Source organism: Syngnathus acus, chromosome 20, assembly GCF_901709675.1.
Source record: "Syngnathus acus chromosome 20, fSynAcu1.2, whole genome shotgun sequence".
NCBI classification, from domain to species: Eukaryota; Metazoa; Chordata; class Actinopteri; order Syngnathiformes; family Syngnathidae; genus Syngnathus; species Syngnathus acus.
The window spans coordinates 2314962-2328828 of NC_051104.1; the positions used below are offsets into that span (position 1 = coordinate 2314962).

At 47.7% G+C, this 13867-nt stretch overlaps 2 protein-coding genes across 2 annotated transcripts; both read left to right on the forward strand.

Annotated features, from left to right (window-relative positions):
• The first annotated feature begins 457 nt into the window (after positions 1-457).
• prpf4bb (pre-mRNA processing factor 4Bb) lies at positions 458-6518 on the forward strand. The gene is made up of 16 exons (XM_037279833.1): positions 458-551; positions 1475-1553; positions 1913-3045; positions 3115-3288; positions 3378-3539; positions 3670-3751; positions 3828-4029; positions 4111-4184; positions 4404-4494; positions 4563-4710; positions 4799-4936; positions 5002-5155; positions 5241-5355; positions 5436-5587; positions 5662-5748; positions 5830-6518. The coding sequence occupies exons 1-16, from the start codon at positions 493-495 to the stop codon at positions 6031-6033; spliced, it is 3054 nt and encodes a 1017-aa protein (XP_037135728.1). The 5' UTR covers positions 458-492; the 3' UTR covers positions 6034-6518.
• An 875-nt stretch (positions 6519-7393) lies between these two features.
• pxdc1b (PX domain containing 1b) lies at positions 7394-13614 on the forward strand. Its single transcript, XM_037279853.1, has 5 exons — positions 7394-7859; positions 10366-10457; positions 10525-10642; positions 10717-10828; positions 11904-13614. The coding sequence occupies exons 1-5, from the start codon at positions 7604-7606 to the stop codon at positions 12025-12027; spliced, it is 702 nt and encodes a 233-aa protein (XP_037135748.1). The 5' UTR covers positions 7394-7603; the 3' UTR covers positions 12028-13614.
• The last annotated feature ends 253 nt before the right edge of the window (positions 13615-13867 follow it).

Here is a 13867-nt window from a genome sequence, read left to right on the forward strand (position 1 = left end):
AGACTCTACCACACTATTTATTCAATAAATAGTGAATGTCAATATTTGAATTTACTGTTAGAAGCACATTTTTGAATAATTAAATTATACTGTTCGAATAAAAATACAATCTGGTAATATTGTCAGTCATTTTTTAAATAATAATGTTAATCCAGGATCTACGGTTTAGTTTTGTCATTTTACTCTAACGAATTTAAGATATGTAAATATAGTCGTATATTTTTTAATATGTATAATACCGATATATACAATCGCCTAACTTAAAAAATAAAAGCATAAAGTCCATTTACGAGAATTCGTTGTCAGGTCAAGGCGTGAAATTGCGCAGCACCGGATTTAATCGTATGAAGTGTCTTTAGCGCATCCTGGTGGCGAAAGTGCGGAACTTTCCGTGCGTGCAATAGCAGTGCGCCGCCTCTACGCCAGAAGGCGCTTGTCGTCATCTTGCTGTCTAGTGGCGAGGAGGAAGAAGAGGTCCTTCGGTTGAGGAAAATGGCCGACGTCGAAATGGAAATCGCGTCGAGAAGAATGAATAATTTCAACGAGCACGTGTAAGTCTTTTTTTTTAGCACTATGCTTTCATATTTAGAACTTTTTATGAGATGGGACTATTTTACTGATTAAAAACGGAGTGATCCGGCCGGTCAAACAGCGGAACGCCAGTCGTGTTGTTTGGGGAACACTACTGCCAAGATTTGCTAATATTCTTAGCTTAGCTGGGCTAGCATGAAGTTTGGCTAAACGTCAAGCAGACGTTGATAGAAATCCCCCCGATGTTGTATTTACACCTCCGCGGCGTTTGTGTGGATTGCGCAACATGAGTTCAAATGTGCTATTTGAATTGTCAAAATGTAATCGTGTCGCTAAAACCCGCGGTGTAACCCAACTTTGCTAAAGTGCCTTAGCATTTTAGAGCTAATGCTGGATTTGTAAACCGGCAAGTTGAGTACGTTCGCAAACAATAGCACCAGAACCTCTAGAACCTTTGCATATATTTTTAATTGCTGCATTAAGTCATTTTCATCATTAGTTTTTCTGCTAAATTAGTCGTCTCGTCTAGATAACCGCTGTTCCCCCTTGAGCTTCACACGGTGTCGGTGTGCAGGGCAGTAACCTTTCTTTTGAGTCAACAAAGGCTGATTTTGTGTGTGTGTGTTCGTCTTAGTAATGAAAGAATAGGAAAATAGTGCAGGATCAGTCGGCTGATATTAAAGCATTATGGAGTATGTTGTGCTGAAGAAAGCAAGCCTTCTTTTGGTTGCCAGTGGTTACGTGTGTTTGTTTGCGTGAAGGATTATTTATCACTCATCAGATAATCCTTCTTGATTTAGTATAGATGTTGGTCTACTAGCTGTTTTGAATCAAAAGCCATACCTTAAGCTGTATTTCGTCAGTAATATTTAAAAAGTTCATTTTAATGAATAATGTGATGAATTCATGTTGCAACCTTTTTTATTCTCATTTTGATGAACAGGAAACAAGAAATGGAAAGTCACGAGAGAAGTGGCAATGAGGACAGTGGAGACGTTTCAGAGGAAGAGGAGGAAGAAGAGGTAGCTACCCCTGGTGGTGTGACGTCGTGGTTGTCGTCAACGCCTTACAATGCCCCCCTTTTTTTTAAAGGAAGTACGGTGCACCCCGATAAACGGGGCCTATGTTTCAGACCCAGGTGAAAATCTGTCGTGCTGCTTTTTAAGGAGCGGCAGCACATACAAACAGCATCCAACAATACTCACACTTCGCTCTGCTCTTAATGACACTACCTGGCATATTATGGCACAATTTGGTAGTTTGCTGAAGGCGTGCAAATCTGAATTCATAACTGCTCTTATACTGTAAAATCCAGTGAAAAACGATCTCATATAAGAGAGAGTGGCCAAAAGACTTTTGTTGTTGTTCTTCTCTCTCCCAGGAGGAGGCCGAGACCAACGGCGAGAAGCCTGAGGAAACCGCCAAGCAGCACGGTAGCAGCGGCGGCGGCGGCGGTGGAAAACACAAGCGAAAAAAACACAAGCATCGTGGAAAACACAAGAAACACAAGCACGCCTCGGAGGAGGACAAAGAGAAGAAGCGCAAGCATCGCCACAAACACAGGAAACACAAGCGCAACAAGGAGGGAGCCTCCCCCACCCCCGCCGCCGTCATTATGGCCTCGTCGGGACACAAGAAAGGTGAAAGCTCCCCCTCGTCGGGCAACCCCGGCCTGGACGACCGGGCGTTGCTGGAAGACCTGGAGAAGCAGAGGGCCATGATCAAAGCTGAGCTGGACAGTCAGCTGATGGAGGGTAAAGTCCAGTCGGGCATGGGCCTCATCCTGCAGGGTTACAACTCGGGCTCGGAAGAGGACGGCGGAGAGGCCCGCGTCCGAAACGGGGAGCAGCGCCAGAGGGCCGCCGCGGGGAAAGTCAACTCCCCCCGCGCAGGGGGCGCCGCTAAATCCAGACGGGACTCCACTGATGGCAGCAGGACCACCTCCAAGCGCCACAGCCCCGGCAAGTCGACGGAGCGGCCCGCCAAGGATTCCAGGCAGGACAAGGTGAGCAAAAGCGGCAAGGATGCTAGCCTCAAGGACAGAGGACGTGCCAGGAGTGCCTCCAAGGAGAGGAAACATTCAGACGCCACCGAGAGGGCCAAGGAGAGGAGCGGGAAGTCCCCCTCGGAGCAGAAAAGCGCCCGCGCCGACAAACAACGCCCTTCACCGCAACGGGATGAACGGCACGCGCAGGAAAAGGGGCGGCCGCGATCCCGCTCGCCCGGACGCGAGCGGCCCGCTCGCCTCGACGCCGAACGGGACAAGAGACCCACCAAGTCGCCGTCCAAGGACGCGTCGTCCGGCAAGGAGAACCGCTCGCCGCACCGACGGCCGCAGCGCAGCCCTGTCAGGAAGCGCAGCGTCTCGCCTCGCGCCAGAGACGCACGACATGCCTCGGCTGGCGCAGCTGACCGCACCAGACCCAGGTCGCCGCTACCGCCCCCGCCCCCGAGGAGGGGGCGCTCGCCAGACCTCCGCAGGAGAGAAGCAGACAGGCAGGATTCGCCACTCAGGTGCGTGAGCAATTTGCATTCACATTTGGACTGTCGCCCTTAAGTGTCTGCCTCCGATGATGTACGCAGGAAACGACTTCGCGCTGAACCCGGGTCGGGTCGAGACCGCTCGCGAGACAAGAGTCCCCCGGTGTCCTCGCGCCGCCGTATGAGCCGCTCGCCGCTCCGGCGGCGCTCCCCGTCGCTGCGACGACGCTCACGCTCGTCACCTCGCAGACGTAGCCGTTCTCCGCTGGTACATAGGTGAGGAAGATGATGATAGAGCAGTCACTGCCTTCAATGAGATGTTGTCTCTTCCTTAAAAAAAATTCTGACTCTGCCCTGATCCCCAGATCCGGTGAACGAGACCGATACGGGAGGCTCCGGCAGTACCGGCGCTCCATGTCACGCGATCGCGACAGGAGACGACGACGACGCAGCAGAGACGAGGACAAGTTCAAAGGAAGCCTCTCGGAGGGTCAGAAGGTCGACCAGGAGTCCTCAGAAGAAGACATGTGAGTCTTGGCGGCAGTTGTCACGCACGCATAAAAAAAATCTCACCATGCGAAGCACCAAAGACAGCTCCTCTGAGTTCTTTTTCCTTCTCAACGTTCCGTTGCTTGAATCTCCATACCAAATTTGCAGGCTGGATGACTTTGACAGCGAGGAGGTGGATGAGGAGGCCTTGATCGAACAGCGCCGGCAGCAGCGGATGGCCATCGTACAGGTCTGCAAAGATTACGTCTCGGTCGCCGCGACTCCAGTCGGCCGCTTTCAAGTGTGTCGTCCTCGCCGCGCGTCAGAAATACAAGGCGGCCGGCGATGACTCCAACATGATGTCGGAGCCCAACAGCCCGCAGAGCAGCACACGCAGCCGCTCGCCGTCGCCCGACGACATCCTGGAGCGCGTGGCCGCAGACGTCAAGGAGTACGAGCGTGAGAACCTCAACACCTTCGAGGCTAGCATCAAGGCCAAGCACAACCTCATCGCCCAGGAGAAAGACGGTGAGCCTCCCTCTGCCGATATCTCGGCCGCACGTGCTCGCTCACCTCTCTCCCTCGCGTCTTCTCTCTGGTGGTCTCCAGGGGCCAACCCCAAGAAGCCGTCGGCACCGGATATGTTCACCGAGTCGGACGACATGTTTGCTGCAGACTTTGATGTAAGCCGAGCGCAAGCGTGCTTCCTGCTGCGTTGTTAAGTTCACAAGATTTCCTGACTCGCAAACTTCGAAATGCAAGTCTGAGTAGAAGCGGGAGGCAAATTTCATGCAAACCAGAAAGATCTCCTTGCCATTGCTGTTCTAATAGCTTTCTTCCACACTTGACTCCAGCAGAGTTGTAGTGCACTGTGGTCAAGTTGTCAATATGTGCGTGCGCAGAGTGCCCGGATGAGAGCCTGTGGAGTCGGCAAGGACTTCAAGGAGAACCCCAACCTGAGGGACAACTGGACCGACGCCGAGGGCTACTACAGTAAGTGCCTTCAGCGGCCGCCACCTTCCCATCCGCACTGCTCTCACTCACGCTCGGCTTCCCCGTAGGGGTCAACATCGGCGAGACGCTGGACAAGCGCTACGACGTCTACGGCTACACGGGCCAAGGCGTGTTCAGCAATGTGATCCGGGCAAGGGACACGGCCAGGGCCGGTCAGGAGGTGGCCGTCAAGATCATCCGCAACAACGAGCTCATGTATGGCTCGCCAGCGCTTAGCACATTCAAGTCGGCCTACCCGAAGGTCTCGTCGTTCATTTCGGGGTGTTGCCTTTGCTGGCGTCAGGCAGAAGACGGGCTTGAAGGAGCTGGAATTCCTCAAGAAGCTCAACGACGCCGACCCCGACGACAAGTTCCACTGCCTGCGCCTCTTCAGGCACTTCTACCACAAGCAGCATCTGTGTTTGGTCTTTGAGCCGCTCAGGTGAGGAGCCCCCCTGAGCATCTCACACTGTTGCATCTCACACTGTTGTCGTCTGCACTTGCCAGCATGAACCTGCGCGAGGTGCTGAAGAAGTACGGCAAGGACGTGGGGCTGCACATCAAGGCCGTGCGCTCGTACAGTCAGCAGCTCTTCTTGGCCTTGAAGCTGCTCAAGAGATGCAACATCCTGCACGCCGACATCAAGCCTGACAACATCCTGGTAGGCGTCGTAGCTATTTGGCACCAAATTGAGACTTTTTCCCCAACATGATGATGCTTTTTGTGTGTGCGTCTTTTGCCCCCAGGTGAACGAGTCCAAGACCATCTTGAAACTCTGCGACTTCGGCTCGGCCTCTCACGTAGCCGACAACGACATCACGCCTTACCTGGTCAGCAGGTTCTACCGAGCGCCGGAGATCAGTGAGTCGCCTTCCGTTTTCCTTCCTTTTCTTTTCAAGAAAAAGCGCAACTAATCAAAGCGGTGGTTCATCTCCTTCAAGTCATCGGCAAGCCATATGACTACGGTATCGACATGTGGTCGGTGGGCTGCACGCTCTACGAGCTCTACACGGGCAAGATCCTCTTGCCGGGCTCCTCCAACAACCACATGATCAAACTGGCCATGGACGTCAAGGGCAAAATGCCCAACAAGGTAGGATGCGCGCACGCAGGCGCCCACCCGCATCACCTTCAGCATCCTCATCATCAACACCGCTCGTCCCTCAGATGATCCGCAAAGGGTTGTTCAAAGACCAGCACTTTGACCAGAACCTCAACTTCCTCTACATCGAAGTGGACAAAGTCACGGAAAGGGTGAGCTCAGTTTTGCCAGATCTGGTCCAGCGAAAGGAACGCGGAGCTCGCTTAACGTTGCCGTGACGTTTGCGGTTACAGGAGAAGGTGACGGTGATGAGCACCATCAACCCCACCAAAGACCTGCTGGGCGACATGATCGGCGGCCAGCGCCTGCCCGAGGAGCAGCGCAAGAAGGTGATGCAGCTGAAGGACCTACTGGACGCCACTCTCATGCTGGACCCTGCCAAGCGCATCAGCATCAACCAGGCCCTGCAGCACCCCTTCATCCAGGAGAAGATTTGACCAAACATCGGCTGGGCCTCCTTCCTTCCTTCCTTCCATCAAATTTGTGTCGTTTACTGTAAATACCACACGTCACCTTTTTTTCTTTTTTTAAGCGGCCCGGTCATTGTAAACTTCCACAGTGACGCTTTAAATTAAATGACGTCAAATCAGTGTAAATAGTGGACGTCGATGTGCATGCCCGTGTACAAATGGCAAGTTTGGAAGAATCTGTTTTTGTTGTTGCTCTTTTCTTTCTTTTTTTAAAGCACTGTGGTGTGCTTGAGGCTCCTCAAGTGCCTCCTGCCGTGACAGCCGACCACTTTGCCTCTCCTCGTCCTCGTGTACATAGACATCGTCATCGTCGTTCTTTCCTTCCCCCATTCACAAATTGATGGTTTGGTGACGGTCCAATCTTGTGAGTACAATGAAGACTTCAGTAGTTGCTGTTCAGAGAGCACCTTCAAGATACTTTTTAGTAATAAAAAATATTTCCTATTATCAAATATTGCTTCTCTTTATTAAGAAACATTGAGTGTTATGACCTGCTGGTAGTCGTCTGAGATTCAAGTGCAGAAAAGGCCAGCTGCTAACCCTGCAGTTAAAAATAAGTCAACTAAAAATGAGTCATTGTGTCTTCCTTGTCATTACAGGCAGAAGGGACAAATCCTGGTCCAAAAAGTGAAAAGCCTGACACCATTTGCAGCAAGCATCTAAGACTTCAAATGAGTGAAACAGATTTGCTTGTAAAACACAAAAACTTGCAGTTCAGTTGAATAATTTATTGGACAGGAAATCATTTGAGCAGTCAATGATTTTGTTGGACTAATTTAGTTGCAAACAAACACTGACGACCGGGTGTGCAAGCTCAGGTGTGATATTGGGCCCCAAACCACTTCTATCCTGACGAGCAAGCAAAAAAGTACCACTGACACAAAACTTTTTGTTTTTAACAATTTCTTTGCTAGTTATAATGATGCGCCGTCTTATTTTAACACAAATGACCTCAAGTTCCGCCACAGCCTGAATATAGCGCATGGGTGCCCTCTGCGGGTAACATATTGTACTGCACCCATTCCACTTTATGTGGAGGACGTCTTTTGAACACAACTTTTGAACCCAATGACTTAAACACTCAGAACCAACGTCGACTCCCCATGTTCAGCATGCAACGGGTTTTGCATAAAACTTGCATATACATTTTGAGTGGTATTTTTCTTTTGATTGAAATGTTCTAAATTGTATTTTTTAAAAACATTTTTGTCAAATATTTTGTTTCACAATAGTTTTACCTTCTAGTTTTTACTTTACTAAATAGTTTCACATCTTTCATTCCTCCTCCACTCTACTTTTTTCCAAATGGGCGTTATCTCTGACTCGCAATGACTTCCATAGTCCGACTCTGGTTTCACTCCCTCCTCAATCACGCCACGTTTGACTTGATCCTCTGGGCCGAGCTTCGCCACATCGCCTGTTCCCAACTAAGACCAAAGAAGAAGAAGAAAAACAAGTCCAGACAAAAAGTTGTCTGTCTTCTCTTCCATCTCCGTGGTGACGTGTCGACGCGTCTCGGCATGCGGGAGTGAGCGGCATGGCTTCGGCCGTGTTCGAGGGCACGTCGCTGGTCAACATGTTCGTGCGCGACTGCTGGGTGAACGGCGTCCGACGGCTGCTCATCAGCCCGCGGGGCGACCAGGAGGACTTCTTTGAGATCCGCACCGAGTGGTCGGACAGGAACGTGCTCTACTTGCACCGCAGCTATTCGGACTTGGGGCGACTCTTTCGGCGCCTCAACGACTCGTTCCCCGAGGACAGCGGAGACCTGTCAGCCTCGCCTCTCACCCAAGGTTGGTCGGGGTCACAGTCATGGGGAGCCTCGTTCGTGCAAACCACCCGAGCACCCAAATTGGAATTAATTTTTAAATAATGCGAATTTTCCATCACTTTATCATAATATAGTATCACGTTCCCATGAATCCCAGTGAAGTTCTCCATTATTCACATTATTTCCTCTTTAGAAGGTCCATTTCCAAAGTGACACTACACAATTGTAATAGATTGCAATAAATCACTATCAGACATAATAACAGTATACAACTAACTAAAAATGTGCCACATGCACATTTTCCATCCCTGCGGTGAGGGCATAATTTTCATTTACCGCATAATGATGCGCGTCCATAAAAGGAAACAAGCGTCAGTCAACTATTTTTTTCAGTCACTTTGACATGTTTGCACGGGTCAATAATGTGCAAAGTCCATTTATGGATGTCACATCAACAGCCTGAGGCCTGAATGAGAGCAGTGTAATGCTTATTTCTCCATTTTTAGGACCAGAGAGCAATAAGCTCTGCGTCTTGGACGTTTTATTTATCAGTGGAAAGAGACCCAAGCTGACTTTAGTCACAGTCAGTATTGACACTTAAGGCGGTGGATGAACATGTGATGGAGGTTTTTGGTGTCAAGCATACACAAAAGCTGCTGCTATTTTAGTCTGTTTCATGTCTTGGGTAACATTATATTGGCTTGAGGTCAGAGGTCAGTGTCTATTAATGCACTCGTAGTGTGCGTGATGCTAACTAGTGGCAACATTTAATCAGCAGGGCAAAAACAGTCACGGTATCATACCTACAAAATAATACCTGACTTGATTAATTATTGAGATAATCGGCAGGAGACTTGATTCTAAAAATATTGAATGATTGCAGTCCTCGATTCGACAATGTTTGGATAGGTGCAGCCCTTTTTCTCTTACGGCTAAGCGACACCTTGCTGTCTTTGTTTTTGACCTTCTAGATCACCGGTGTCAAACTCAAGGCCCAGGGGCCAGATACGGCCCGCAACATCATTTTATGTGGCCCGCGAAGACAAATTGTGCATCAGATTCGTGTCTCATTACTAGAATTGCAAATTGTCTCCACTTTTAATATCTTTTTTTTTAAATATTTGACCCGTTTTTACTCGTCTGATTTGAAAACAAGTTATTTGTCAGTTTGTTTTGTAGCTTTTACTGTATATAATATGAGGTGCTTATACATTTATTTGGGTTGACAGTCATAATGGCCCTCCAAAAGAAGCTATGACTACAATGCGGCCCGTGAAAGAAATGAGTTTGACACCCCTGTTCTAGATCAAGATCTCCGCTTGACTTTCTATTTTTGTTGTTTTTCCGTCAAGTCATCATTTCTGGGGTTTAAAAAAAAAGTAACAAGCCTATTTTAAACACCTGTTTATGTGCAGTAAGGTATTTGTATTTGGATAATCCCACCATTGCCCGTTTGACTGCAGTGTTATCTGTGGCGTGGACAGACAAATATTTGTCAAAACATCCCTGCAGCTGCGCCTGGAATGTTTGGACTTCCTGCTGCTGCGCGGAAATAGCGGACAAGTTGTCGACAGGACGGGGAAGAGTATTCTGTTGTCATATCGGGGGTGTCTTTGCTCGGCTTTCCACTTATCCCAAGGAGAATCCCGGTCCCGGATCTTCTCTGTTTTCCTCTGTCTATTCCGCGTCCAGGCAACAAGGAAGGCGTCGCTCGTCCTGATGTCATGATGAGAGCGAGCCAGACGAACGCGCTTCCTATATTTAGCCCGGCAGCTACATAGCTTCCATGTTTTCACGAGGACAGGAAGCGATTACTCACAGAGTTTGAGTAGAAGGCCGCAGTTTGAGGGTCACGTTCGAGCATGGATCGATACCCCCCCCCCCCCCATGTCGCAGCATATCGACTTAAAGTACATTTCATATGGCTGAAAAGCAAAGCGTGGAGAGTCTCTGTTGCTTTGTGTCACTATTCAATGGACCAATCCACCCCCCTAGAATGAAAACAAACTTACAGCTTTTAACTTTGGAAACCAGAAACAGCTGCTCTCACAAGATAATTCTCGCGATGCAAAATACTAACCACTTCCCTAGATGATTACACAAACTTAATCTCGCTCTTAATCGATTGTTGAAGGGCTACGGTGGCCCGGAAGTCAGCGCAGGAAACCAGAGATCATTTAGCAAAGATAACAGGCCCTGCGAGTCTTTGCTTCCCGCTAAGGCGGAAGGTCAGTGTTGATTGAGCAGCCCCAAAAGTTTGGCCGAGTCAAAAGTGATGCGCTCTTAGTCAGTCCTTCCGCACAACGGGAATGATGACATCATCCTAAAATGACGGCCACTCATGGGAGCCGCCCGAGCTCGTGTTGCCAAATGGGCTGACATCACGCTCCGCTTCCTCTTCACAAATTGTAAAATGGCCGCACACGTCATGTTGTTTTACTCAGACTCGCATTTTTGGACAGTTTTAAAGTTAGTTCATCCCAAAGATGTTTGCATGGGCTTCCATCTCCTCCATTTTGTCCTGGCAGGCCTGGTGAAAATCAAAGAAGCAAACGACATTGAGGAGAAGCTCAACGAGGTGGAAAGGCTGCTGAAGAACGCCATCAACATGCCGTGCAAGGTGGGCCAACCGTCGGCGGCTGCGACACTTTAGACGATTTTCTGCTCACTCCATGGCGCTTGCGTAGTATTCCAGATCGGAAGTGATGCTGACTTTCTTTGAGCGCTCGCCGCTGGACCAAGTGCTCCGAAACGATAAAGTGCACAGAATCCAGCCCTGCTTCCAGAGTCCGGTCAACATATCGGGTAATCCCCCCCCACCTCGAGTGCCGTTCTGCATCGCCTGATTGGATATAAACATTCTTTTTTGGACTTTTCAGAGATCATGCGCTCAAATGGCTTCTGTCTAGCCAATACGGAAACCATCGTGTTTGATCATAAGCTGCCAGACGACAAGGAGAGGCCGTCTTCCACAGACTCTGCAGAGCACACGTGAGTGAAACGAAATTATTTTAACAGCAGCCATGTCTTGGAATTCAGGGCTGTGCAACACGATTAGCCGGACAAGATAACAATACTCAACGGCATATTCAACAAGACATATATTGGAGACACTTAAGTTTGTAGTAATAGCAGTACAGTAATCCCTCATTTATCGCGAATAATTGGTTCCAAAAACCACCCGCAATAAGTGAAATCCGCGAAGTACGTTCACCAACAAGAAGTACTGGGCAGGCTAACGAGTTAGCGGAAAGATGATAATTCGCGATCGTGCTAACACGCGAAAACGGACTTCTAAAGGAATGTAAACGAACATTTGGAGCAATACTACATTGTCCTAAAGGCTAGACACATGTTTCCTCAATGTAGAAGTTTTATTTTGACTTTTAAATGTTTTTTTTAATTTGGAAAAAAAATCCACGATGTAGTGAAGCCGCGATAAATGAAACGCGAAGTAGCGAGGGATCACTGTAGTCTTGTCTGCTTGTGTCTGCATGACTGTGTACATTTCTATACCGCCGCCCAGTGGCCAAGGCCGGCACATGACGCGCAAACCTTAGTTTTTTGGCGTTCTATGGAATTTTCTCGTCACCCTGTTACTTTTGAAAAATAAAATACAATAAGATAGAGTGCTATTTTTCTTCTAAAAATGCAAACACTTTTTTTTAACTTTTGCTAATATATAGAAAATATTGAATCTGTTCTTTTTAAGGATAGCGCAACATCTATCGTCAGTATCTATGTATAGAGCTTTCTCTCTTTATGTCTCCATCGATTATTTTGTCACATATCTTTGGCATGCCAATGTAAACATTTCCAAATGAACACTTCTTTCTGAGCAAAAAATTGTTATACCCCCTTCCCCCATATGAAATTTGAGTCATTGCGGCTGCTCCTTGCAATGTAAAGTCAAGGCATTCCTTCTCCACCATTTCATTGAAACAGGAAGTTTGCCTGTGCACCTTTTCCTTCCCCGGGTTTGCACGGAAAGCAAAGAAAGGAGCACATTCCTTGCTGTGGTTCACACCAAACGTTCCACATAACTCTTCTTTGCTTCTTGCGCCAGGTATGACGACGGACTCGAGTTCTTGCCCATGCAGGCGGACGCATGCAATGAGGAAACAGAGGCGTACGTCACCAACCTGTCCTACTACCACCTGGTCCCGTTTGAGACTGACATCTTGGAATGAGGAGCTGGCTTCTTTGATGGCCTCTCCCAAGAAACTGCTCAACCATTGAAGGATGGAAAAACCATCAGCGAGATGGCACCAGTGGGACTTTTCAAGTCGGCCATCTTGGAGGATGTCTTGGCAAAATAAAACACGCTACCTTGAAGTCAAAGTCAACAGTTTAACACCTACTCTGGAGTTCCCGTGGGATTACAATAAGTCGTTAGGAAGCGCTTTCTGCCATCTTTGTTTTTTGTGCTATTTTAGTGCACCTAATGCGTCCCCTCAAAGAGGATTTGCTTCGTGGACTTTGAGTCTTTGACGGCTAAAGCGATGGATTATTTCTCATGGAAGTGTTGAAAAAAAGAAAAAAACTTCTCGGTGTGCCACCTGGAACCCTTCGTGGTCCCTTCAACATTTCATGTTATGCAGCTAAATTTGCACACTTGTTTGACAGCAGTCCTCTTGCAAGAATTATTCAGTCGTGACTTCCAACCATCTGTTTTCAATAATGCTTGTTCAGTAGGGCTGCAGATGAGCTGAAGCCAGCTGACTTTGGGGAGAGGCGGGGTACACCCTGAACTGGCTGCCAAATGACCATTCTCACATATATTGGCAGTTTAGTCTTACGTTAACCCAACATGAGGCCAAACTACTTTGAGACAACCCACCCAAGGAAGGCCAGAGCTAGGATTCAAACATGTGAGGCTGATGTGCAAACCACGAGTCCACTGCACTAATGACTTCAAGTCCAATTGTATTTCAAGTCGGATTGTAATGTCAGGAGGAGAGAATGAGTGTTGGGGTCACGTGATGCTCTGAATCACCATCAGAAAGGACGAGGGGCCATGTGAGGTCAGTGGGTTTACTAAGGACCTGAACGTGGCACTCCATTGTAGCAGGGGCACAAAACTGGCCTCGGATTTAAACTATTAAGCAAACAGCAGATTCATTTATTTTCTCTTGGATGGGTCCTCCCATTCGAGGGTGGCACTTTTGCTTTTCTTCAGTGTCTTCAATCAACAGCGACTGCAGACAATATGGTAGATTGTAAACTTTTTTTGTTTGCAACTGAATCCGCTTTTGTCCCTTGAGAGGAGAAGACACGTCATGAGGGCTCACGACAACTCACATCTAGTATTGTGCCCCCCTGCAAATTCCAAGGCATTCAAGCCTCACAAAGTTGGCACACGAGGCCTCAGCATGGCTCTGTTTAGTAACACAGTCATGATCGCCATTCAGCCAGTGAGAAAGTACAGCTCGTTCTCACTGAGGAGGTTTTGGTGGTTTTGCGCTTTGCCGTTGTGAAATACATTGCTTAAAAGTTAAGACAGTTGGAATAACCCTACATATCCTGCTGCATAGCATACTATATGAAATACTGGTACAGCAAATCAATTTTATGGTGACAAGTGTAGCTGATAAATCTGAAATAATATGACAGCTTTATTATATTTTAATTTCTTAATGTGAATAAACAGGAGGAGTTTAATGAGGATTATATTGACAGGAATGTTTGTGAATTTTCTGTCAACTTACAGTATTAAAATGTATTTTTTCAAAGGTCTTCAAACCAATGTTTCTAATAAAATGACCAGTAACAAAGAACACTCTTTCTTATTATCTTCCAGCGCCCTCTTGTGGCTCAGAGTAGTCGTGAATGATTCTCCCAGTTACCGTATTCAAAGACAAATATTAATTCCACAATAACAAAAGAATTTACTTTATTTAAAATAATTTATGTAATAAAGGATATGTGACATCAAAAAATATTAATATGTAAAAAAGCTAGTATCCCACGTCGTCGCACGCTCGCCTTTCCATCGTTTAAGTCGTCGGTGACGTCACTGCGCGCATGCGC

What these genes read in the sequence shown, in the direction of transcription:
- pxdc1b (XM_037279853.1), top strand. Translation starts at nt 7,604, where the DNA reads ATGGCTTCGGCCGTGTTCGAGGGCACGTCGCTGGTCAACATGTTCGTG. An exon ending in AGCCTCGCCTCTCACCCAAG is followed by an intron (nt 7,860 to 10,365) that starts GTTGGTCGGGGT and finishes TTGTCCTGGCAG; the next exon opens with GCCTGGTGAAAATCAAAGAA. An exon ending in ACAGACTCTGCAGAGCACAC is followed by an intron (nt 10,829 to 11,903) that starts GTGAGTGAAACG and finishes TTCTTGCGCCAG; the next exon opens with GTATGACGACGGACTCGAGT.
- prpf4bb (XM_037279833.1), top strand. Translation starts at nt 493, where the DNA reads ATGGCCGACGTCGAAATGGAAATCGCGTCGAGAAGAATGAATAATTTC. An exon ending in AATAATTTCAACGAGCACGT is followed by an intron (nt 552 to 1,474) that starts GTAAGTCTTTTT and finishes TTTGATGAACAG; the next exon opens with GAAACAAGAAATGGAAAGTC. An exon ending in TTGGTCTTTGAGCCGCTCAG is followed by an intron (nt 4,937 to 5,001) that starts GTGAGGAGCCCC and finishes TGCACTTGCCAG; the next exon opens with CATGAACCTGCGCGAGGTGC.